This window comes from Macadamia integrifolia, chromosome 1 (assembly GCF_013358625.1).
Source record: "Macadamia integrifolia cultivar HAES 741 chromosome 1, SCU_Mint_v3, whole genome shotgun sequence".
Taxonomy (NCBI): Eukaryota; Viridiplantae; Streptophyta; class Magnoliopsida; order Proteales; family Proteaceae; genus Macadamia; species Macadamia integrifolia.
Window position 1 is genome coordinate 22,956,929 of NC_056557.1, and position 27,447 is coordinate 22,984,375.

Here is a 27,447-nt window from a genome sequence, read left to right on the forward strand (position 1 = left end):
TGATCTCACAGGGGTCAAGCATCGATTTTATTGATGGATAGACTGATGGTCTACTGCTAATACACCCATGCAAGAATATCAATTCTCATGTCATGGATTTTGAAGGTCTAAACCTGCCAAGAAAGAAAACCATCCCCAAAAAAGGTAACTTGAAACTTGCCCATGGAGAGGGGGGGGGGGGGAATAATAATAGTTTTCCAATTCCATGGGTGTTACAACCACCCCAGCCCCCACCCCACAAGAAGAAGCAGAAGAAGAAGAAGAAGAAGAAGGGAGACATCCAAAGACCACTAATTACAATTCCATGAAATGGAAACTCCAATCCTATTCCCCTTAGGTTGTTGATTCATTAGGCAGAATCAGTGCTTTTATTTCCTTGGATTCCTTAGTAGAACTTTCCAACCTTCCACATCAGAGCTGCTCATGCTCTCAGGTCAAGAATTTCTTTATAATCCCCATCATCTCACTCCCTGGAAAGCGCCCAAGACAACCTTTTGCTGCTGCAATCTCATTAAAGTCAGCAACTGAATCACCACTGAAAGCCTTCTGCCTTGTGCATCTTTCTCCTAAACTTACATCTTTGAGGTCTTCACCAGCTTCAACAGTCGGAAGAGGGAAAGGATCAAGTGAGGTTCCCATCACGACCATCTCACCTCCTATAGTATCCACAAAATCTTTTAATTTGCAAAGTGTAAATGGGACGGGTTCAAAACTATGGTCTCCATACTCAACTGGAGTAGAATGGTCTCCAGTGACACAAAGAGAATATTCAAAGTTCCCAGTTGATTCTGTCTGCCATAGGAGCCTGGCCAGCTGACCTATTGCTCTGTCAACAGCTTCCAAGGCTTTCACTTTGAAAATAGTAGCCTTGTCATGACCAGCATCATCTATTGCCTGTAACAGTCCCATCAAAAGAATTAATGGAGGTCTATTAGAATTAAGTATTATTCTGGAAATCAATGATTAGCTGATCATACAGCTTACTAATAAACAAGGATGAGGGAACAAAGACATTGGTTTGCAGAAAGCGTTACTTTTTCTTCAAGAAGTACATGTATTAGAAAAGCTGATTGCTTGAAAAATATCCAAAAATAAATTAAATAAATAAATTGGCAGGTTACCACCTTGATGTGTAGGAAACCAAAATCATAGCCATCAGCTCGGCCAGGTTTGTGATCGTCCTCACCAGGTACAAAAACACGCGGGCTGGACTGAAGTGGAGCTGAGAGTGCCTTGGCTATGGCTGTTGCTTTCGAAGTTAGGAGTGTTCGATAGTCTCCAGTCGCTCCAGGAGCTTCCAGGATATCAATACCCAGTGACAGGCCAAGCCCTGCTATAATTTTGGTGGGAGCTACCATGCATGGCCATAGCCCATGCTTCTTTTCAAATGGGGGAACCTGCATCACAGGAAACACAGAAAGTAGATTTTTCACAGACGAGATGAGCACAGCGCACATCCTCCAAGTAAGCAAAACAAGATGTTTGAAATTGTTTTGTTCCTAGGATTTCAAGTTATCCTTCTTGGTTTGGAATCTGTTCCTTGCTCTGAAAGATGTATCGCATCTACAATAAATCTCATTACTTAACCATCATTTCATTGCAGATATGAAAGACAAGGAAGCACAGGGTAGGAGTGGAGAGATAAAAAATATGTCAGTAGTAATGCTGCTTTTCTAAAATGAATCAAGCAATATGTGGAATGAAAAATGATGGAAATCCAACAATACTTCCTCTTAAGTTTGACAGACCCACCAAATTTTTAGAGCTTAAAAGACAAGGCACTACTGTTAAGAGCTTGAGCTAACCAACCTCAAGTCGAATACCACAACCTCGTAGAAGGACAACATTGGCAACGTTCTTTCCTTCGGCAGCACGTTCTGCATTTAATGGGTGAGAGGTCAGAATCTTTGAGATTTCCTTGGATAGTTCATTGACAACTTCTGCGGTAAGCTTGGCTTCGTCAGTATTATCCAGAGCTTGAGCTTTCAAAAGTAAACGGCTATCCTTCAATGGATCTGTTCCTGATATATTTCCACTTAATTTTGGACCTTTGACAACCACCCCACATCTGTGCTCTGTTGCATATCTGCAGGAAAAATATCATTTCAGCCTTTTTCCTTCTGAAATCTAGTGTGGACATCAACAAAATGATTTTAATATATATATATATATATATATTTTTTTTTTTTTTTAATTTAAGATATTTTGTTAACTTCAGTGTAAAGTTACCATGTAGTATAAAGATCTGATGATTGGGAAACAGTTGAAAGCAGGAAATGACTGTAAGTTATGATGGAACTATATATACCTGAAAACTGGGAAACAACAATTGAAAGCAGGGCGTATGCATTCCTTTTCTTTCTTTTTTTTAACAGAATTGAGCTAGCCAATTGCATTATTTAGAAGATTTCTGACAAATTTTGACCGCCTGATTAGGTATTCTGTCTGGTAAGATCTCAAAACTTCTTTATAGTAAATTTTGGTTACTGAGATAAAGAGCATAGCTCTGCTCTGTTTATTTTTATGAAAGCATATAGACAAAAGTTCAGCTAGTGAATTTGGTTCTTTATCAAGTAAAGTTTTGAGCCCTGCCCTCTGAAGTTGATACACATGACTGACAGATTGCCATACCACCTGAATAGATATTTTGCTTGGTAAAATCTCAAAAACTTGTGAAAGTTGGAAATTTTGACGGGAGAGAAATAGGGCACACCGATTGGGAGAAGAGGTATCCCCAATTGGCTGCAGTCATCTTCATTTTATAACAAAATAAGGTTAAGTAATTACAAGAAATACCCTTCTGTGTATTTACACATAAGCCCTTAAATAGGAAAAGAATATTATAGAAATACCCTAGCATTTCATAACTTGTAACTCTTAACACTCACCCTTCAAGCTGGAGCATAGATATCACCCATGCCCAACTTGGAACAACCTTGAGGAAAAGCATTCCGAAATAATACCTTGATAAACATATCACCAAGCTGATTTATGGAACTGACAAAAGAAGCACAAGATAGCTTCCGCATCATAGTATCTTGAACAAAATGACAACCAACCTCTATATGCTTCATCCTCATATGGAAAACTGGATTACCAACAATATAAATAGCGGTTTGATTGTCACATAACATATCAATGGATCAATTGACTAGAAATCCAAATTCTTGGATATGAGATCTTAGCCATATCAACTCAGCTGTAGTATGAGCCATGGCTCTATACTCCAAATCTTTTGCACTAGAACTAGCCACTATAATTTGTTTCTTAATTCTCCAAAATAATTAGATTACCACCAATGAAAGTATAACCGGTCATATATCTTCAATAACCTTCAGCTACAACCCAATCATCATCCATATGACCCAACTATATCAATGTGATTATGAGGCATATAAAAAAGACCTTTTCCTAAAACACCCTTGGGACATCTCAAGACACAAGAAGCTACCTACTAGTGAATCTATTTAGGACTTCCTATGAATTGACTAATAAGACTAACTAGAAAAGATACGTCAAGTCTGGCGACAGTAAGATAAAGAAGCTTACTAACCAACCCTATGCATCAATGCTTGTGCACCATAATTGTCATGGCATCTAGGCAACCCAAGGCGTTGGAGGGGGTCCGGATGTAAGGCGACCAAAGCTTAAATGGTGCCTGCCTAAACGACCAAGGCAATTGAATTCCTAGGTGACGCCTTGACATCTATGTTGTCCACAAAATCTTTACTATCATAATAACCCTAAGTTTCAGATGAGGATCCAGGGAGGTATTAACAGGTTTAGATCCCAAAATACCAGTCTCAGCAAGAAGATCTAATATGTATTCCTCTGAGATAGACTAATACCCTTTCCTGCTCTGAACAAATTTAATTCCCAGAAAACTCTGACAGTTCCCAAATCTTTCATCTCAAAGTGTTGCTTCAAATAATATTTGACATGATCGGTGCTTGTTAAATCTAACCATTATCATCGACATTGTCTTTTAGGATCTTCAGACAAAGGAAAAGATAAGTGGAAGGTGTGAGAAGAATGGCTTATACCATCTTGATGGCGATTCCTCGTCTACGTCGATTTCTTCTAGTGGTGTTTCCCCCTTACCCAGGCATTTTCAATTAGATCACTTATCATTGTCCAAGCTTCAACACATGGTTCCTAGTTGTAAGACTATCTCTTGTATTGAGTGTGAAGCCTGTGAACTCGGCAAACATCATTGTGCTTCTATTCCTATCTGGGATCTCTAAAAGTCAAGTCTGTGTTTTCTTTAGTTCATTCATATATTTGGGTCCTTGCTGTGTTAAGAGTCAGTATGATTCTGAAAAATCGTACTGACTTCATTTGATTTGTTACCTTTGTAGATGATCATTCCCATTTGACTTGATTGTATTTACTGAAAAACCGTTCAGAGTTTTTGTCTATCTCCATTTTTCCTTTTTTATAATGAAATCAAAATTCAGTTTGGCGTTTGTCTTAAAATTTTCTATTCTAATAATGCTCTCAAATATACTCAACATGAGATTTCTTCTTTTTGTATAGAGCATGGTATTTTACATCAAACAAGTTTCTCCTATACTCCCCAGCAAAATGGTATGGTTGAAAGTAAAGGTCATCATTTATTGGAGATTGCTCATTCATTGTTGATTCCTATGAATTTTCCTAAATGCTTTTAGAGGAATGTGGATTTCACTTCCTATCATCACTTGATTAATCTTATGCCCTCGTCAGCCCTCAACAATAAATCTCCTTTGTCAGTTGTTTTAGCTAATTCTCCATTGTTTTCTTTGCCACCTCGTACTTTTGGATTTTTTGCCTGCATTTTGCATCCTAGTCTTGATAAGTTGTATCCATGAGCTGTCAAGTGTGTTATTCTTGGTTATTCACACACTCAAAAAGGTTACTGTTGTTATGATCCTACTAACCAACAACAATTTATTAGTAGTATGAATTAGTGAAATGAAGGAATCCATAAAATTTATTCAACAGGCTCTCGAAGGAATTCTGGGAGGAGCCAATGAAAATTTAGATGTCCGACGCGTTGATAAAACAAAGGACCTTCTTTGAGAGTACTCCATATTTTTCTACTGATAGTAATGTTTTGGAACCTAAGTTCTTCAGTCCTTCTATTCCTACTTCCATTCCTCTTGCTTTGATACCATGTGGCAAAGCTAAAGACAAGAATAAACAGTACCTGCGTAAGAGAAAGCAAGAAGAAAATTGACTTAAGATGGAGAATAGAATACCTCCAAACCATGAGCCAGTAATATATTTATAATAATAGTCTTTGGTGGTGAAATTACAAAAATGACCTGTTGGACTTATGTATTATTACACGTAAGCCCTTACTAAATAAAGCACCATGATAGACTATAAGAAAGAAATATAATAGACAATAAGAAAGAATAAAAAAGAAACATAATAACAACTGTAACAAACATAAAAAACTATCACTTGGTATCCTAGCGACGAACAAAAATAAAATGATCATTGTAGCACTTAGTTAACCCATAATCAGTAATAACCTTGCTAAACTTGTCAAACCATGCTCTCGAGGACTGCCTTAGACCATAGATTGCCTTAACAAAGCTTACACACTTTCTGTGCACTCTCCCATGAGCAACATATCAAGGAGATTGTTCCATATATACTTCTTCAAATAAATCAACCTTCAAAAAGATATTCTTAATGTCAAGTTGCAATAAGCATGGAACTAAATCTCGGTTGAAACTTACGGTTTCGGCTGAGATAACTCAGTTTCAGCCGGTACCAAGATGAAACCTAAGGTCAATACTGGTTTGTACCAGGTTTCAACCAGTTTCGACCATATTTCAACAGTTTCAACCCTATTTCAACCGAAAATTGGTCCAACCAGCCATTTAAAGTCCCATATCTTTAGGGTGAGGAACATAGGTTTAAACAATTTCAGTAATTTCGACCAGTTTCAACTCTTAAAGAGTTCTAAACCGAGGTTGTGAGTTTAGCCATGAAAAATACCAGGTTTCGACCAAGTTTCGGGTTGAAACCTAGCATAGCTTGGTTTCAGCTAAGGTCTCAACCAGCTTCGAAACGAGATTTAGAATCTTCACAATAACGACCAGTCAAGATTAATTGCCCGAGAAATTTATACACTAACAGAATTGAGACCGGCAACAGGGGAAAAACTCTCAAAATAATCGACTTCATACATTTGAGTGTAGCCTTTGACAACTAAGCAAACTTTAAGCCACTCAACAATGCTATTAGGGTTACACTTTATAGCATACACCTAAAGACATTTCACAAGCTCTTTACCCGGAGGTAAATCAAAAAGTTTCCGTATCTAACTTCTAAAAAAAGCATCCATAGTCATTTTCCCCACAGGATGAGAAAGAGCCTCTTGATATGTTTTTCCATTTTGGGAACATAATGGTTAGATAAAGACAAAGCGAAAATACAAGTACATGAGGAAGATGAGAAACAAAGACAAACTAAGCAATGGAATACGCAACAAAGGATTTTTAAGTACATGAACGGGTACCTTTCCAGAAAGCAATTGGTAAGTCAATGTTGGATGGAGAAGATAATGGATCTCTAGAGAAGGATTTTGATAGTGGAGGAGGCTGATGTATCGTCATAAAGTGATTTTGGACAACGCTTGTACACTTGAAGAGGTTTGAAACCGGACGGAGACGGAGCATTTGCAGTGGTATTAACACAAGAATAGGAGAGATGGTAGAAGAAGAATAAAAAAATTCACTTTCTAAGGCACGACTCTCATCAGAAAAACAAGGAGTATTCTCAAAGAAAGTAACATTAGTACTAACAAGCTGTTGTTGGAAAATAAAATCAAAACACTGATACCCTTTTTTAGTACGAAAAAAACCAAGAAAAATGGACTTAACTACACGAGGAGACTTATCAAGTCCACGTCGCAAATGATGAACAAAATAAGTACAACAAAAAACTCGGTGATAAGAAAAACAATAGAGAAGTAAGAAAAAGAACAGATACACAAGATTGATTTCTAAGAACAAAAAAAAGCATGCGTTTAATGAAATAACACAAGAAGCACAACACACACCCCCCCCCCCCCAAAAAAAAAAATCTTAGGAACAAAATAATAATGAGCTAGTAATCTCTAATAATTCCAATTTTTCCTTTCCACAATCCTACAACACCATTTTGTTGAGGGGAATATGAACAACTAGTTTGATAAATGATGTCATTCTCAAAACAAAACAAAGATATCTCACTCTGAGTATACTCAAGAGCATTGTTAGAACAAAAAACTTTTAAAGAGACAAATACAACCAAGTCAATTGAGAGTTTTCAATCACAAAAGTGAAAAAATAATGAAAACCATACTGACTTTTAACACGCCCCAAATATAAAAATAAACTAAAGAAAACAAAGACGTACTCCTAGAAACATAATGAGGAAAAGAACAATGATGCTTGCCAAGCTCACAAACTTCACATTTGATGCATGAAACAGACTTGCAACTAGGAATCATCGACTGAAGTTTGGAGACAAATAATTGACCCAAACAAAAATGCCATTGAAGAGGGGAAGAAACTCAAGCAGCAACAATACGGTTGTAGAAGAAGCACTACCATTAAAGTAGCATAAGCCATTGTTCTCATACCCTCCATCAATCGTCCTCTTTGTCGGGAGATCCTAAAAGACACAATAAAGAGAGGTAAAAAGTAACACAACAATTTAGTGACCAGGTGAGTTGGCTTATTGAACGAAGATCCAATTGTAATTGTCATATATGAAGTCCAAAAGACAAAGAAAAAGAAGTGTTAAGTTTGTCTCGAATTCTTGACCCGTTTTGAAGGTTGACCCGATCCGACATATTTTGGTGGCGACCCGAATGGGAATTTTTCTGAGATCTGTGATGGAAGCAGAGGGGTTGGGCCGATATGGTTCGACCGGATCGACCGCGACCCGATGGGTCGACCCACGATTTTGGAGTATATATAATGTACTGTTGCTTGTTGAGAAAGTCATTGCATTCTAGGGTTTTCTTGCAGCTAGGGTTTCAGGGCGAGTTTTTCCTCGCCGCTGCTAGGGTGTAATCTCTCTTCTGCACAGTGAATCATCTTCTTCTTCCCCCGAGGACGTAGCACACCACCCTGGTGTGTGAAAAATTCGTTAAATCTCTGTGTCGTACGGATCTATTGTCTCTTTATTATTCGTGTTTCTTGGTGTTTGATTTAACAAGAAGAACTAGGACATCACAATGATAAAAAACTTGAGTAGAAGATCTATCAACAAGAATGATTCTCGATGGATGACATTTGACTTACCAATCATATGAGAGGAAGCACCTAAATCATAATCCAAGCAGAAGATGAAGAAGCTTGATGCAACCTAGGGTTCCAAAACCTAAATGTAGGTTACTTTGGTCCGAAAAATGTGATTAAAATTTGAAATTTCTTTCACTTTTCCCTACAAGTTAATGGAATCGATAAAAATTTGGAACATTCAAGGGTTGAACGACACAGCAAAGCAGGCTGAAATCAGAAATCTCATGAGACTACAACATCACTGTGTTTCTGTTTTGTCGGAAGAGTGCAAGTACTATTTGTTCTTCAATTGCGCAGTCTTGGTGTTCTATAGCAATTTCAGTATCATCAAAATGGTCGAATCTGGTACTTCTGGAACAAGGGTTTGGTTTCCCTTCATTTGATGAATGCCATGTATCAACTTATGCATTTCAAAGTCTGCCCTTCCTAGCAATCAAGAATTCTTTTTTCACCAAAAGGTCATGTATATTAAATAAAAAAATAAAGAAAAAATTACAAAGAGCTGGCCAGGCCAGAAACAATCGACAAAAGCATCTAGACAGCTTACCCACCTTCGGCATGGCCATCAGCAGAGAAGCCAGCTAGAACACATAAAATGAAAGAAATGCACTACCACAGGCCAGAACCTACATAGCCTGGGTCTGCCCTGAGTATCAAAACTGAGATCTTGAAAAACTGCAAACGGCCATGAGAGCAAAGGGGCAGACAATTCATATTCTGCCGTTGGCCTTGCAAGGTAGTCCTCTATGGAATTTGCTTCCCAATAACAAAGTGATTTTCCAATCAATATCCACGAAAGCTTTGTAAAGCAGACCAATGTCGCCACACAAACCAAGGGATAACACCCTTCCTCACCATAACCACTACCGCTGCTGAATCATATTAAATCCAAAATTTTGAAACTTGAAGCTCTCTAGCCTTCTCCAACCCCAAAATCATAGCATTAAATTCTGCTAAAAATTTGTGGACACCCCAAGAAAAGCTCTGAAAGACTAGATCACCTGAGCATTGCTATCCCTGATAACTCCCCCAGCTCCCACCTTCCTGGATTTCCAAGAGAGAACCATCCACATAGTATTTCTCTCTGAAAGAGGTAATCTTTAGTCTACACTTATTACTCTTCACTTATTAGAATTTCTAGTCAGTAGGGTGTGATAATTGGCGTTTGCTGGGGATTTTAGGCACCGTTTGATAATGTTTCTTCTGTTTCTGTGTCTAGAAACAGCAGAAACAGATTTTTTGGTGTTTGATAAACTTGTTTCTCAGATCTTCCGCACCGAGATCTACAACACTGACAATGGCATCAAGGACTACTTTCAAGGATTATTTGGTGTTTGATAAACGAGTTACCTTTTAATCGATTTTTTATCGGGCCTTTCCCCAATATTTTGGCCACAACTTGTTTCTAAAAACAGCGAAACACGCCATTCACGTTTCTTGTATCATAAATTGCCATAAATTTCTATTTACGTTTCTAAAAACAGGTCGAACAAAACAGATTTATCAAACACTTCTAAGGTCGTTTTTCCATTTCTTGATACAGAAAAACGCAGAAACACATTTCTAGAAACGTTATCAAATGGTGCCTTAATGTTATGCTCTCTTCAAGTAAGAATATTAGATGCAGTTAGTGAATTTGAAGCATATCTTAAATCTATTAATGTTTCTTACCTTTGTTGGACGGGCTTCAAATTCATTTGGTCTAACCATAGGTCTTCTAGTTCCAAAATATCTTGTAAACTTGACAGTGTCCTTGTCATTGACAGTTGGCTCTCTTCTTCCCTGCTTCTCAAGAAAATTTTGAGCCTCATGTTATCTCGGACCATAGTTCTATTGTCGTCACTATTGGTCCAAATATATCTTTTGGGTCTAAGCCTTTTAAATTCTTTGACATGTAAACCAATCATAGTGACTTCTTCCCTGTTATCAGTCACGCTTGGTTGAATCCTGTTAAAAAGAAGTGTTCTTATCTTTCCCAAAAATTAAAGAATGTAAATCTTGCTCTCAAGGCTTGGAACAAGAACACCTTTGGTAACATCTTTGTTGCTATTCAGGTTTGTAGGATTGTTCTTTCTGATATCCAACTTAATCTTCAATTTGATCCCCAGAACCCTAGCTTGGAAAATGAGGAAAGATCAACCTCACTCAGGTTAGGAGCTTTTCTCAAACAAGAAAGAAGCTTCTATAAGGCAGCTAGTAGATGTATTGTTACATCGATGGGGCTCCAAATCAGATTCGAATTTGGGCCATATTCTGGGTTTATTCAAGCGCATCGATCCAGGATGTTCAAACCAATATTCTGCGCATATAACAGGGATCAACCAGAAGCCTTATTTGGGAAAATTGACCAACATTAAAGAAAGAATTATCTTACAGATTTATTTAGCACTCGACTTGCTGGTTTAAGGAGGAGATAATTTCGAGATTTCGTCCAGTTGTGTGAGATCTTTTGGGGGAAGAAATAGTTTGCAGTAGGACTTGAGAAGCCCAATATGGACTTGCATACGGACAGCTTGCATAGGATATTTTTCTAATGAGATTGGTTCCATATTTCATTCAGGTCTAATGCCAGCTGGATGGAGAAAACTCTGAAGATTAATTACCTATGCATGGAGGAGGATTTGACAGGTTCCATTAGTCCTAGATTTTAGGATTGATTTGTTACTTACATAGGGGTTTTTGTTAGTAAATAGGTTTACTTTTATGTAATCAGAATTATAAGCTATCTAGGATTAGTTTCCTATTTTATTAGGTTGTAATTCAGTTTTATTATAAATAAACGGGGGCTGGACAAAATAACCAACAAGATTGAGAAAATATGAGTTTCGTCAGTTTGACCTTGGAACCGTGAGATGCAGAGAGGTGAGGTGAGAGGCCTGAGAGAGAGTGAGAGGCTCAATCCAACCAATCCTATTATTCCAATTGATTTCTGTGAGTGAGATCTGCTACCTGTTTAATACTCAATCAAGTGCAATTTGTCATTGCAGAAACCATCACTCAATTGGTACCACTGTCATACACCGATCCTACTGTAGAGTTGGTTCTTAGTTGAACTAGCTTCTACATTAACATCTGATGCAGTTCAAGGAAAAATAAGGTTTGGTGGTACTGTTCAAAGGCGTTGTGTGGGCCCCTCAATGGACAGTTGTGCTGGAGTTTTGTTTTGATGCTGGATTTTTAGTATTTATTTTGTAGAATACTCTTAGTCATTAAGTAATTACAATGAAGAGTGTCTCTTTATTTTGGAAATTTCCCTTTTCTTGTCATAGCAAGGATCCTCCTTTTTGGAAAGATCCTTGACTAGGATATTCTTAGTGGTTTCTATTTTTGTAACTAATAATCAGTTTTTATAAATAAATAAGGGCACACTAACCCACAGATTTTGATGCTAAGAAAATTTATGCTATTGTGAGTGTGTGCACTGTGGTGCTTCAGTTGCTGCCAAGGTGATGAAGCTCTGTATTGGGACTGGTGGTGAAGCCCTGGTCATATCCCCCCTTCTATCCTCTCATCTTCTCCTTCCTTTACTGTTCAGCAGAATTCCAGCAGCTATATACATCAAACCGTGGCCCATAGTGAACTCCAGACATGCATATCTCCCTACCCAGTGGTTGGATGGCTTCCAAATTTAATTATGTTATTCTACTCTTACTCCTCTACATTTGATCCAAATTTGGTGTTCATCCACACGGCTGTTTTCTTAAGGTTCACTGTGATTCTGGTTTCTTCAGGGTGTGGTAGTGTTTGTTATAGCTTATATCATCAAGATGGTTCAAACTATATGGGGGTCGTTAGATCGCCCAGAACAAAGCAACAGTTTGGCTTAGCGAAGTCAGTTGCACAGAGATATAGGAGAGTAATAATAGAGTAAATAGGGAAAGAAAAGGTAAGGAGAAGAGTTAGGAACAAATAGAAAGAAAAATGGAAGAATTAAAGAGAAGATTTGAACCTGAGACAATGGTTTAAAGTATCGGTGCGTATTATACAGTATTGGCCGATACGTATCAGTATCAGCCCTTACTCATATGATACTACCGAGCTACATGAAAATTTTAAAATCCTTTTGTATCAATATGTATTGTACAATACACACCGATACGTGCTACTCTATGGAAATTATAAATCGAGGTGAAATGTACGTATCGGTATGGGTTGATACATACCGCTACGGTGTGCTACGGTCATATAACGGCCAAGATGGGTTATTTTTCAGGAAAACACGATTTTTTTAGGTATTTTTTATCCAAAGTTGCTGCCAGCTATTTTTCTCTCCAACTGAAGTGGAAATCAAGGTTGGGAACAAGGATTTTACATTTATAGAACTACTACAAACCTTGGATTCTCAGTGTGTTTATGCATAACACATGTTATATATAGCTTTTTTTAACTATTTTTCTTACAAAAATGTATAAAAAAGTGTTTTCTACCCATTTATGTGCGTATCTTAGCGTATCTTCAATACGATATGATACCCTCCGATAAGTATCTTAATTTTGGCCGACTGATACGGCAACCGATACTTTAATCCTTGCCTGAGACGATGAAGAAACAATAGGGAGATGATCGATTCAATCCATTCCAATAAATCTCAATGACTTACATATATAAGGAAATAAAAAAGTACTCGTGGGATTCTAAAAGTGAAATGGAAAATCCAACACTTGTCAACTGTCCGACTTATTTTTACGACAATGTGTACAATGACGTCAACCTTGATTGGGTGGTTGCTCTCCACAACCACCGGGAGCACTTCCTGAACTGCCCCCTAAACAACAAGCTTGTCCTGGGAATTTCTAACCATGGCTACGACCATCACTGCCAGCCACTAAAGCAGAATAATATATGACTGATTTGAACAATCAAATTAGACCCAAACAACAGGATCTTGTAAACCAAAGAACAACCAAGTACCCAATATACCAGCAATAACAAATCAGCAAAAGCAATGCAGTCCATCGATCTCAGACCAGCAGTATTGATTAGGACAGAACAGCAGTAATTAAATAAACATAACCAGGAGCTTCATATGACTCTTAGAGGTTTAAATCAACAGTAATAATGATCCACAGTGCTAAGACAACAAAATAACAGCAGTCGATTTCAATTCTGGACACAGCAGATCACTAAAAGACAAGGATTTGGTGACTTTTAATAACTCACAATTGACTGGACAGAACCAGCCAGAAATTGGGTCGAACCATGCTGGGACAATAGGGAACACTCGACCAAAAAACTGGATCAATCCAACAACCAGATCTGGTTCTTCCGGTAGGGCCAATTACTCTGTTTTACAGAAAATTTCTGGGCAGAAACAGAATGGAACATACCTGATTGCAGCAGTGTTACTCCTTGAGGATAGAGAAGAACTTAAAGAGAATAATAAACTTGAAGCAAACCTCCTGAACTTCACGCCACAAGGAGTCGTGGGATCACACACCAACCCACACTTTGATCAAACACAAAGTAACCTCACAGGGAGAAGCAGCAACAGTAGCATATTTTTTTGTTCATAAAAATCGTGGGCTATATTGATGCCCTTCTCTTTATTTATAATAATGATGGGGAAGATTACAAATAATAGTAACTCCATGGTTTTAAGTATCGGTGCGTATCGTGCCGTATCGGCCGATACATATCCGTATCGGTAGGCATCGGCACGATACATACCGATACGATACATGAAAATTTTAAAACCCTTATGTATCGATACGTATCCTACGATACACACCGATACACCACCGATACTCTATGAAAAATTCAAAATTGAAGTGAAATGTACGTTTCGGTATGTATCGGTACGTATCGGTGTGTATCACCGATATCATCACTCGATACGTACCGATACGGTCATAAAATGGCCAAAATGGGTAATTTTTTAGAAAAACATAATTTTTTGAGGTGTTTTTGTTCCAAAGTTGCTGCCAACCATTTTTCTCTCTAACTAAAGTGGAAATCAAGGTTGGGAACAAGGATTTTACATTTATGGGACAATTACAAACCTTGGATTCTTAGTGCGATACTCTCAATTTACTGTTTATGCATAATACATGTTATATATAACTTTTTTTAACTATTTTTTTATGCAAAAGTGTATACGATACGATACGATACCCTCCGATACGTATCTTAATTTTGGCCGACCGATACAATGACCGATACCGATACTTTAATCCTTGAGTAACTCAGATTTTAGAAACTAACAAAGACTGAGTTACTAAAAACTAGTTACATGAAGTTACTAAAACTGAAACTGTAAAAAAGAAACTAGATCTGAAACTGAAATTAGAAACTACTTAGGACATGGCTTAGAAACTAAATATATGGCTAAATTAGCAACTAAATATATGGCTAAATTAGCAACTAAATATATGGCTAAATTAGCAACTAAATAATATCTAATATCCCCCCCATCACTAGCCCAAATCGTGGGCTATCTAAGGCCAGATCTGGTCGAACCAATCAGCCACTTGGGTTGACCTTCTTGGTCCTTCTCGTGTAGACCTTTGTTGGTGCTGCATGACAGAACTTTCCTTGTAAGAAAAAAGTGATTCAGATTTAGTGAAGGAGGGAAACACAATACATTAAATACAGAAAAATGCCTCATCCATAGAAGGAACTGTTCCTCTAACAAGACTCTTGACTTTTGATAGGCTGCAAGTCAGGATTTTAACCAGATAAAAATTTAGCTCCTAAATTTCAGCACTTTCGAGTTTTCAACAGTTCTATATCAGTAGTGATAGGCTGATAAACATTTAGTTCTTCCTACATTCCTAGGAGTGCAATATAGTAATCACCCACAGACTTGTCACCTTGCTTAAAATTAGAGATCTTTTCAAATAGATCATACACCCGTGAAAAGTTTTTATCATGAGAAAAAAATCTCTTTCACATCATCCCAAACACCTTTTTCTGTAGCATGAAGCATAACATTCACAGCAATGGAGGGTTCCATGTTGTTCCACAACCAAACTAGTCATGTATCACTTTCCCACATCCAATAATTATCGTCTTTGAAATCTTTTAACGTAAGGTTAAATAGGACACCCAACCCCAAATAAGATCTAATAACTCCAACATAGGTACTGGAACTGATGCACCAATAACCCCAGTAAAGATTTGAGAACCAGAATCAAAGAAGAAGAAATAATAGAGAGACAGAGATTGGTGTAACTTGAGAGTCACAACCATGTGATTGGGACTTCCTCTTTCATTCAGTATATAGACTATCTATTACATAATCATAGCCCAAATAGGAAAGTAGAAGACATAATCAAAAAATGAAACTAATTAACTTAGCGAAAATGAAACTAATTAACTTAGTGAACAACTACCTTAAAACCAATAGGAAACTAACAAAGATACGCTTGTCTCAAATATAATCACACAGTATGGAGGTCTATAGTCACCTATAGCCCTCCAACCGACACATGCTCTCATATACTCTTAACACTCCCCCTCAAGCTGGAGTATACATATAGCAAAAGAAAGCTCCAAATTGGACCAACAAGAACTTCAATGAGCACAGAGATAACTCCAATCAGCCATCATAAAGCCATCTGCAACACCAAAAAGACGAAAGTCTTTCCAAAAAAGGCACTCCAATACCAACGAAAGCCCATTCCAAAGAAGGCATTCCAATAGTAACGAAAGCCCTTCCCAAAGAAGGCACTCCCACATAATCTCAAAAAAGAAGTGTAGCATCCAACAACTACATCAAAAGACCTTCCCAAAGAAGGCACTGCCACAAAAACTATAGCTCCCAATAGTTACAACAAAAGCACTCACGAGCTTCAAACAAAGATCTCCCCAAACAGAGGTCTCACGGAAAATTCCACATATAAATAGGCAACATCAAGTCGTTGGGGACCAAACAACATCAGGTTGTTGAATATAACCATCCTAAAAGAGAAAATAGTTGTTGAGGACATACACGAGCAAATAAGAACGACAATCTCCCCCTCACGTGTAGCATTACACATGGACAAATAATTCCAAATTCCAATAATCAACATCTCAAAGGATGAGCAGCACAAGTAATCCTATAATCAAGACAATAAAAAAAATTTCAATCTCCCTCACACGGTATCAAATATGAACAAATAATCTCTAATCACCACGTCATCACAGATGAACATCATATAAAATGTCCAACCAAGCGCAATTGTGACCAATATCCTCTAATAATAGAAATTAGATCATCACTCCATGCAAGTACCCATCTTAAAATATATATATATATATATTACACCTCAAATTAATGCGATCTAGGGGTCCAAGACCCTAAATTGGGTATTACATTCCCATAAATGGAAAATCTATAATTAATCCATGCAATCCCGAATTTATACCCAATTATGGGCCCACCCAAGAGAAGTAAAATTCAATTCCAATGAAGTGGCAATCTGGTAATAAACCATAATTTTCAAGGAGGAATCTATAAATATCTAAATATTAAAAAAGAGGGATGGCATGACTATAATTAATTTGAAATCCACAATCCAAGGCCAAAGGGTAAGTTTTGAAGGTATGATAAAATATGGACAAAGAGGAATAACAGAACAAGGAAAGGGTACCTTTGGAAAAGCAAAAAATAAGGGTTTGTAAAAGAACTCACGATTCTGATTTTGAGGTTATCTTCAACCTCAAAACTTCTCAACCAAATATGTAGCCAGTGTTCCAGTCATAGTTTTTAAGGCGGTAAGGCGACGGAGGCGTTTGAGGGTCTTTCAGAGCGCCTTCGTGATAAGGCGGGCATAAAGCGTCGCCTTATTGACTAAAGCGTTCCTTTGTAATTTTTTTATAGAACCAATCTCTTTGGCTCAAATCCTAGCTGAATCCCATTACTCATATGTTAAATAAATATTAAAGGTTCATATTCATACCAATGTAAGATATTCATCAAGAAAACAAATCAATAAAGTGAATAAACTAAGTTCATCCTTAATCATATTAACATATAATATAAATACATAATTATGAAACAAAATTATAAATATAAAGAAAAGAAGACATAAAAAATATAAGTATTTATTATACTTACCTCTATGATGCAAAAATGAGTGTCTAAGCCCTAAGGTCATCCACTATATTTCTACTCCTGTCAAAGCAGAATGAAGCTCACCGCTGCCAAAGCAAAATGGTTGCGTGGATCAGTGGTTCTTCCTTGTTTCTTGATTCCTTCTCAAAGCCCTTTCTTAAAACCCTTGACAAAATCCAAACCCTGTTTGTGAATCGGGTTTTTATTTTGTTTGTTTTGGTTATTTTTGGTGGAGTAAAGTTGATCCCATACATCTCAAGTGTTAACAAAACTATACACCTACCAATAAAAAATCTATATTTGGAATCTTCATCAAGTAATTTTAAAATGTGTTTAAAAAAAAAAAAAACCCATAAGGCGCCACTTCACATAAGGCGGAACACTGCCTTACCATCTCTAGACCTTGCCAGCGCCTTAAAAACTATGGTTCCAGCGGCAACGAGACTTCTTGTCATCAAACCCAGCACCTCAATCATTACTCCAAATCGCAGGAGAAATCATAACAGGTTTGTAACTCCAGCCTCTCTCAAGCACAATAGCAACTTCGAGAAGGGAGTAGCACAAAAAGCAAAAACTCTGGAAACGAGAATAGCGGAAAATAAATGACTCCAGAAAATAACACGATCGACTCCACAAAACCAATAGAGACACAACTCCAGAAAATTCTCAAATCAACAAACCTTCGACTTCAACTTGAGACGGAGCACAAACAGTAGTGGATCAAAAAACAAGATCAAGAACCCTAGTTCGATGGAGCAGCAAATCGAATTCAACAAGGGTATGAATCCGTCTTCAACTAGAAGAACACAATATTCTAAATCTGAAGTTTAGAAATCCCAGAAATCTCTAATAATCCAATTGATTCAAAAGAACAGTTTATCGCATCGGACAATAGCATAACAACAGGCAACAAGCAACCAAAAACAAGGAGCACAGTGAGGCGTTCAAGAACCAGATGACATCACAGGCAATCGCATTAGCAAACTTCAGCAAACAAAGAGGGATTCAACCTAGAACCACGAACTGACAAAAGGACAGCAGCAAACGAACCAAATAAGAAACTCTTTTTCTAATCTATACTTGCAGAGGCCCTCTTTCTCAGTCTTCTTCTTCTTCATGTAAGGATTTGAGAACCAAAATCAAAGAAGAAGAAATAAGAGATATACAAAGAGATTGGTGTAACTTAGGAGTCCCACAACCGTGTGACTGGGACTTCCCCTTTCATTCAATATATAGACTGTCAATTATATAGTCATAACCCAAATAGGAAAGTAGAAGACATGATCAAAAAAGGAAACTAACTAACTTAGCTAACAACAACCCTAAACCCAATAGGAAACTAACAAAGATATGTTTATATCAAATATGATCCCATGGTATGGTCACACATAGCCCTTCAACCGACACATGCTCTCATATATTCTAACAAACCCAAACCAGAAACAGAATTTAGGACAAAAACCTATCTATCGGCTCGGCTAGGGCAGTAAGGATTTGAATAAACAGCCAATAGGTGACCAATAAATCCCATTGGGAGGTGTAAAGAATCCTTAGTTGTGTAAATAGTTCCTTTAAGATTAAAATTTAAGTGAGCCTGCATAAAGGGGTTTGTGGTTGGTCTAACAAATGCTTCCCCCCTCCCTCTAGTTTGAATTTTTGCTAGGACTATACAAGAGATGGATGGTTTCCTGTAGGATTAGTTTCTTGCTTTTGAACAGTTTGCTTTTAATAGCCTTTCATTCTACAAAGTCTTACCTCTGCCTTAATCTTATGTGCCTTAATTCTTGTCTATTATAGTCCTGGAAATATGAGTTCAGAGATTTATAAGTGTTTAATTCTCTTATTTGATAAATATATATTGTTCTTTTTTATGTCTCGTATTATTTGATTTCATCTGACTTTAAACTCATCTTTTCTGCTAACTGGGGGCATTTTTTTTTGAGAGCCTATATGTTCATTCCATTAACTTTTAAATGTTATATACAGACAGCGATTAGAATTTAAATAACACTAAGAAGCAAGTCCTGATAACCTTGGATTAATCCCCACAATAGGCTGAAACATGGACAGATTGATTATACCTGAAACCTGGAAATTTTAGGGCAAATAGTAGAAATTCCAGAACTCACAGACCAGGCCTCAGGAGAGGCTACAAAGCTGGTCGAGTGGGGCTCCAGATCTGGTATTTCTTGAATTAGGTCAAAACTGTCTACAAAGCTGGTCGAGTGTGACAGTCAATGACCACAGGACTTGGGAAATAAGGCAACCGATTTCTGTTCTGAAAACACCCGGAACAAGAGAGCCGCAGAGTTGTTTGTGTCTTCAGATCTTAGGATCAACAGCAGGTGATAGAACCTCCAATAGCAGCTCCAATAGGTTTCAGACAGGTCAAGGATCACTCAGAAAAAGAAAAAACAAGAAAAGAAAAGAGAAATCAATGAAGGGAAAAAAAGGAGAAGAAAAAAGGGACAATGGGTGGGGTCTCTCACTCTTCCCTAGGTATCTCACCACTCAAAGGCCTCTCACCCCAACTGTATCTCACAGCCAACAAGTTCGTTAACAAACATTCTTCATTACTTCAGATCGTGGGTGATCTCTAAAGGATCAGTACGTTATAGAGGCTTAAGACTTGCCTCACAAGAAAGAACAAAAATAGAAACAAACTGAAAAAGGTAACCGTTGAATTGGATAACACCCTTAAAACCCATTAAACAGTAATCCATTAGTACAACAGTAACAAATAGAAAAAGGTAGTTAATGAGAAAGAAAGCCTCTAGAAAACTTTTTCCTTACACACAAAGAATAAAACTCAAAAAGGAAATAAAGTAAATGGGAAACAAAGACTTCCAAACATTGTTAATAAAAAAAGGAAACTAATCAACTTTTTAGACTTCCAATCGATCCTCTTTGTCAACATATCAAACTTGCTCCCAAGACTAGGAGAATTCCGATCGATGGCAGCTCTTCCTTGTTGACCAAGGCAGAAATAATGGAAAGAAAATCCCACTCAGTAGCCTTTCTGCCCAAGGCAAAGGAGCCCACACAAGCTGGAAAATACCCCTTGAATTTGCCACTCGACAGGCTGAAAATATAGCCCAAGTTTTGGGCCAGCTGTGAAGCCCCTAATGAGGACTTGATCTACATCATCCAAGTATTAAAGTATCAGTATCGGTCAGCCAAAATTAAGATATGTATCAGAGGGTATAGTATCATATCAGAAATACACTAAAGATACGCACATAAATGGATAGAAAACACTTTTTATACACTTTTACATTAAAAAAAATAATAATAATAATAATAAATAGTTAAAAAAAACTATAGATAACATGTGTTATGCATAAACACTAAATTGAGAGTATCACACTAAGAATCTAGGGTTTATAATTGTCCCATAAATGTAAAATTCTTGTTCCCAGCCTTGATTTCCAATTTAGTTAGAGAGAAAAATTACTGGCAAAAACTTTGGAACCAAAACCCCTCAAAAAATCGTGTTTTTTCTAAAAAATGACTCATCTTGGCCATTATATGACCGTAGAGCACCGTATCTATATGTATCGGTCAATACATACCAATACGCACTAATATATACCGATAAATACCAAAACGCCATTTCACCTCGATTTTTAATTTTCCATGGAGTATCGGTACGTATCGGTGTGTATCGTTGCGTATCGGTGGTGTATCGATGCGTATCGGTGGTGTATCGATGCGTACCAATGTGTATCGTAGGATACATATCGATGCGTATCGATATGTATCGTAGGATTATATCGATACAAAAGGATTTTAAAATTTCCATGTATCGTATCGGTAAGGCCGATACGGTACGATACGTACCGAGACTTTAAACCATGACATCATCTATCGCTGGAGGTACTAAAATTAAATACTTCAGTTTTCCTTTTGCATTAATGTTAACTTTTGACACCTTGTGCCACAATAAGCAATTAGAGATACCACTCAGTTTTGTTAATAGCATCCACTAAGGCTATGTTTGGATGTCAAGTAAAGAAAAGAAAATAGTATAAAAAACATAATACGAAAAAAATCATAATGACACAATCATTGACATATGTGTCTATCTCTCTCCTCAAATTTAAAAAAAATAAAATTAATATTTTTTTTTCTTGACATCCAAACATAGCCTAAGGGTTTTGAATAACCCATAATATTGAAATAAACCCCACAACAAGATAGAAGCGGAAATTTTCAGAATTAGCAGACACCAAATTATCAGAACCAATATCAATTGCAGTCCCAAATGTAGAATCAAGATGAGATCAGAAATATATAGCAGATGCAGAAGCCAAATTCCAAACTGCAGGCAACAGAATACTCACATCATGGGAGAAAAATCCAGATTTAAGGAGAAATCTGATAAGAGACAAATCAGCAGATCTGATCCGGATAACTTTCTGATTGAAGGCTCAATTAAAAAAAGTATAAGAACATACTAAGATTTCAGATCAATCCAACTGCTGAATGACAAGGTACTGCAGATTCCTACAGAAAGTGGGAAATTCCGTAACAGAATACTACACATAAGAGAACTCCAGATTGAAATCAGAATAAGCAGCCAAAGTTTCTCATATCAGATACATCAGAATCAGAAACCAACATCACATTCAGACCTCAAGTCAGGTAACCAGAATATCGGGACTGCAGTTAAGATAATATCCAGGAAAAAACAGAACAGCAGGGATTATAAAATTCAAGATTTGGGAGAAAATACATATCAGAGTAACAGCAGATCTGATCAGGCAAATCTCCTGGTCGAAGGTCAGTTTAGCGATGGGAAACATCCCTGCAAACATTGGTCAAAGGTTGGATTTTCAGAAATGAAAGAAATCACAGAAAAAGCAGGTTTCCAGAAACCTGCAACAAAACAAATGATCCCTCATCCATAACTTGATATTTATCTCAAAAACATCATTACAGAAACATGTCACCCCTTGCTTCCTTATTTTTTTTAAACAAGGTAAAATATCGTGAACACACACAACAAGGGTGCAGACACCATACGTCTTCCTTGAAGACTCTTAAACCGGAATCGATGAAGCTATATAACACTGACTAGACGTGCTCTGATACCTTGTAACAGAATAAGATCACAAAACAATCAGTATCTAAGGTTGCACAAGATAGCAAGTAGAAGAAAATCAACGGCAGTCATCTTTATTTATGCAAAAATAAGGTTAAGTAATTACAAGAAAGACCCTTATGTATTTACACATAAGCCCTTAATAAGAATAGAACATTACATCCCACCCCCCCCCCAAAAAAAAAAAAATAGAGAATAGAACATTACACTTCTTGTAACTGATAAAGCAAGATTTCAAAACACATGCAATGTGAAATTTCCAAAACCGACAGGCACCACACACTCTTGATTGCCTAAAATACTACCAGCAATAGGACTAAAAATCCCATTAACAATTATCGACAATTCTTTTTTTGACCAGTAGGTGCTCCTTAGCCTAAGAAAAGCCTCTCCAAAATCAAATTAGAGAACAAAGACAAAAGAGAGGGAAGAATAAATAATTAGGGGAAATGGAGAAATGGAGAAATCATGAAAACCCTTCTTTCCTCCTCAGTGAGAATTATTTTTATTTATCCTAACTAGAAAGTATTTTTTACCTGACTCTAACTTCATATCCAGGAAAAGATGGCAGCTTCATTCCATCCAGTGCTGCACAAAGGATGGGACCCTCTTCCTCGAAGTGCCGGTCAGCCCTCCTGCTGGTAACAACTCCAGTTTTGTCATCCCATGTGGCAAAGTTTGACTGGAAGTCAAAATAATAACCAATCATAAAGTGAAACAGGAAACAACATCCAAGATCAATCACTTCAGAATTCAAGGATCCAGTAAACTTCGACAGCAAGTTCAACTAGAAGTCAAACAAGAGAAATAAAATTGGAAAAGCAAGAAACTTTTATTGGGAAAGACAATTAGTATTTAATTGCAAGCAACATCAACCAAGGATACCCCCTACCCTATCATTTTGATGGGAAGTGAAGTGCATGAAAGATTAATTGGCCAGAGGTACAATTAGAACTAGCTTTCATTTGATGAGCCTAATGGACAGCATGTATATAATCATGCCCAGAAAAATTCCAAAAAAAAAAAATGACATAAAGCCCAGAAATCTCTTTTTTATTTCCTTCACCTACATACCTCAAGGGAAAATGATAGTACAAGAAAAGTTATGAGGCAAGCCATGGTACCAAAACCAACTGGACAACCAACAACGAAATACTGTAGTTTCGGATACTGAAGTAAGGAATAGATGCCTAAAGGATAAACGATCCAAAAAAAGGTGAAAATTTGTTCTGTTTGCTTTTTAGACAAGACTGCATTGGAGAGTTACCTTGAAGTTACACTCCTGTTGATAAGATTTTACAGTGGTTTCTTTCTTTTCTCCTTGTCTAACAGTTAACATTCATTAAGGGTTTGAAAGACAAAAAAAGAGAAAAACAGGTAGTCTTCCACCAGAGTTCCTGCAATGTCAAAAGAAAACACTTCAGCAGATTCACAATCAGCGTCCCCTAACCAAACCATCCAAAACCCATCTCAAACACCAATCCACCCATACTTGATGCAGATTAATAACCAAAATAGGCTTGTTTTATTAGGAATAAGCCTAGGGTTGGGTTGTATATGTGTAGGGCCTTCAGTCCATATGGTTTGGAGTGTATTCGGCCACTTTTATGGGCCTAAAAGAGGGGCTCTAAGGATGCATACGGGATTACTAGTTAGTTTTGATGGGGTTAATTAGTTTCTAATTTCAGTACCTAGTTAGTTTCTAATTTCAGTACTTCTTATTTCCTAGTTTCTATTTCCAGTTTTAGTAACTAAAGGACTTTCTATCTTGTAAATTTCCATTTTCAGTTTTAGTAACTAGGTGAGTTTCTAATTTTTAGTTTCCTATTTTAGTTTTTGAAAACTAAAGTTAGTTTCTATTTTATGTAACCCCCATCATTATTAAAAATAAAGGAAGGGCTCTCATTAGGAGTCAGACAATTTGATTAATGAAAAAAAAAAAACTTGCTTGCAGGTTGCTGCTATGCATCTTCTGGGTAGACTGTGTGTTTGATCACAGTGGAAGGGGGTGCTGTTTGATCCATTCGACACTCTGCAGTGTGAAGCCCGAGTAGTCTTTTCAAGCTTTCTTCTCTTTCTTCTTTCAAGTCTATTTTCCAGGTCTACTGCTGCTACAGGTATTTACCTCTTTTCCCTTAACAGTGCTGTCCAGGCGATAGGTTTTCTGGGCAGGAATATCGACTTCTGTTCTGACTCAACCCCAGGTCACTTTTGGCTGATATTTGGACCAGAGGTTCCCCTCATTAAAAGAGCAACTCGATCCAGTTTTGGTCCCCATCTGGGCTGTGGTTCTTCAGTTATTAGAAATCTCTCTTTTCTTGTCCTGTATTGACTTTACCAGAACAGAACCAGAATCGATTGTTCTGGGCAGTCCTATTTTGTTGCTGTTGTGTCTATTGTTGATTTGGAACTATTATCATCCTAATACTACTGCTGATTCATTCCTATTTGGTCACTGCTGATTATTGGATATTTTGACCTAATCTGTTCTGTTTTCTGAGATCGATAGATACATCTGGTTGTTCCTGATTTCTGTGGATGTTTGTTCACAATTTATGATCTGTTATGACCCTATTCCTATATCTGATTTAGTCCTTTAATCTGGGTTATATTCTGATCTCATAAATCCCAGTTTCTGGATTCGAAACTCTGAGTTACAGATCTGTTTTTTTCCCTTTATTCTGATCTGTGGTATTGCTGTTCTACCTTGGTTATTATGGTTGTTCTTTAATTAAAAGTTCCTGTAATTGATGCTTGGTTAGACCCCCTCTCCTAGTCTACATTAATACCCCCTGGATTTCCACAAACAATTAGCATCTCCTAGGCCTACTACAACAATTTATTTTTCTTGTTTATTTAGTAGAGCTAAAACTACATAATCCACAACCCCATCCCCCAGTCAGAAGGGAATTCATAACAGGTATTTTTCATAAAGAATCATTCCCAAAATCAACTCACACCAAAACCAATAAGTACCAATTAGTTTTAAATACGAAAGGCCCCATTGTGTTACTGAATTGATGATACATCTAAACTTCAGTACATCCATTTTGAACTTTAGGCACATTTTTTCATCTTTTCCTTTTAATGTTTATTTATCAACCATTAAGTTATCTGATATTCTTTGAGAACCAGTGGGTAGGATGAAGTCAGTTGGCAAGGGACCTTCGCCTCAAGAAGCGTGTGGTTCTGAGTTCGACTCCTCTTACCTTCTTGGGGCCACTTACACAGGGATGTTTAGTGTTCTTCACTGCTTCCGGTGAAAGTTAAATGGTTCTCATTCAACCCCGGTATGACCCAGTCCATGCGGTTGTAGGGACAGTATGGGCCCGCGGGACTAGTCAGGCCAAAGGCCTGAATACCCGTCATTAGTAAAAACATGAAGCCAAGCTAAGATATCTCATATTTGTATACTACCATCAAGGTGTCATCCTCCAGTTTATTCCAAATGCATATATCATCTGCAGACTCTCTCTTCGAAAATAAAGTCTGTGGAGAAACATCTGCTCGAAGAATAGATTTTACAGTTTTATTTTAGTAATTCTATAAAAAAAATATTCACTTTTTTCATTTTGATCAATTCTTAAACAACTCCCAACAGCTTTGTATCGTTTTCCTTTTCATATATTCTACCTTTTACCCAAGAATTCAAACAGCATTTTGGATCAGGATCGACCAAAATGTAGTAGTGTTTTGGGATAAAACAGAAATAGCCATTGTAACAAATTTTACAATACTTAAGTTGCAAGAGTTGAAGAAATGCAATTAGAAGAGTAAAACAAAATGGAGAGAATGAAAATAAAAGATCACCTTGAATGCAATATCCCCAGGGGACATAGCCAATCCAGCACCCATGGACTCAAATGCACCTCGACCTCTGTAGTACACTCTTGGATCATAACCCATTAAAGAGAGGTGAGCTGTGTCGCTACCGCAGGCCAAGCCAGCTTCTACAGGGTCCATCAGCCCATTAACTCCGGCAGAAGCAATGGCATCCAAATTGGGTATTTGGCTCACCTGCAAAGGTGTCCGATGTCCGAACTTCGGTAGTGAAACGTCTCCCAAACCATCGATCAAAATAAATGCTACCCTTCTCTTTGGATTCTCAGGATTACCCATCTTGACTTCTGTTCTTTCTTCCCTCCCCCTCAAGTGAAATTGATGAAATGCGCAGAATAACCTACTTTCCCCTAATGGGTTCTCAATAGAGAGTTAACACAACACTGCACTCAACCATGACAAGAAAATATGGCTTTCAGTGAGGTGCAGAGAAGGGGGAGGAGAGATAAAATCGTTCACATAAAGATAAGGTAATCTCAAGCAAGAAATCTTTGCTGACAATTTCTAATGAAAAACGAAAAAAAAAAAAAAAAAAAAAAAAGGAAAGAAACAAAAGAGAAAAGAGAAACGAAGTAGAAATTTAATGATCCAGTCCATTGATTTTCATTTATAGGTTATCCAGGATTAAATCCAGCAATTGATAAGAATCCAGAAGTGGAGCAGAAAAAACAAGATTTTTCTTCGAAAAAATTTACTATAGAACTCTATTGCAGAAGATTACCTCCCAAAGCTCTGCGTAATGCTTCCAATTATCCTTGGTTTTCGAAGAACAAAGCTCTTCTCAATTATTTCCACTGTTACTTAGCTCATAACTTCAAATCTCCAGTGATGGTAATGAGCGTCGCTCCAAAGCAAAAGCAGAAAAGCCTCAACAGATGCTCTCTGTGCTTCGGTGCGTTTTGCCTGCTTTCCTACACGTAAGCTGATGATGCTGTAGTAAACCGTGAACCGGAATCGGGTCACTTATCGCGAGCATAGTAAAAAGGAGGAAGGCAAAAAATGGAAAATGGACGCTATGAATTTTAAAGGATGAAAAATTCCAATGATGCAATAAAAAAATGAAGGATGAAACTGGAAAATAGACAATATGGGTTTTAAATGTGTAGATTTCAAAAACATTAAAGAATTATTACATGCATCTAACTTCTCACTTTTAGTCCCAATACTCAGCCTTACTT

The 27,447-nt window shown here is 37.3% G+C and overlaps 1 protein-coding gene across 1 annotated transcript; it reads right to left on the reverse strand.

The window, feature by feature from the left end:
• LOC122081768 (probable 2,3-bisphosphoglycerate-independent phosphoglycerate mutase) lies at nucleotides 1–27,218 on the reverse strand. The gene is made up of 6 exons (XM_042649031.1): nucleotides 26,991–27,218; nucleotides 26,240–26,652; nucleotides 22,966–23,111; nucleotides 1,810–2,086; nucleotides 1,125–1,397; nucleotides 1–894 (listed from the first exon to the last, which is right to left on the reverse strand). The coding sequence occupies exons 2-6, from the start codon at nucleotides 26,546–26,548 to the stop codon at nucleotides 430–432; spliced, it is 1,470 nt and encodes a 489-aa protein (XP_042504965.1). The 5' UTR covers nucleotides 26,549–26,652; nucleotides 26,991–27,218; the 3' UTR covers nucleotides 1–429.
• Between the last annotated feature and the right edge of the window lie 229 nt (nucleotides 27,219–27,447).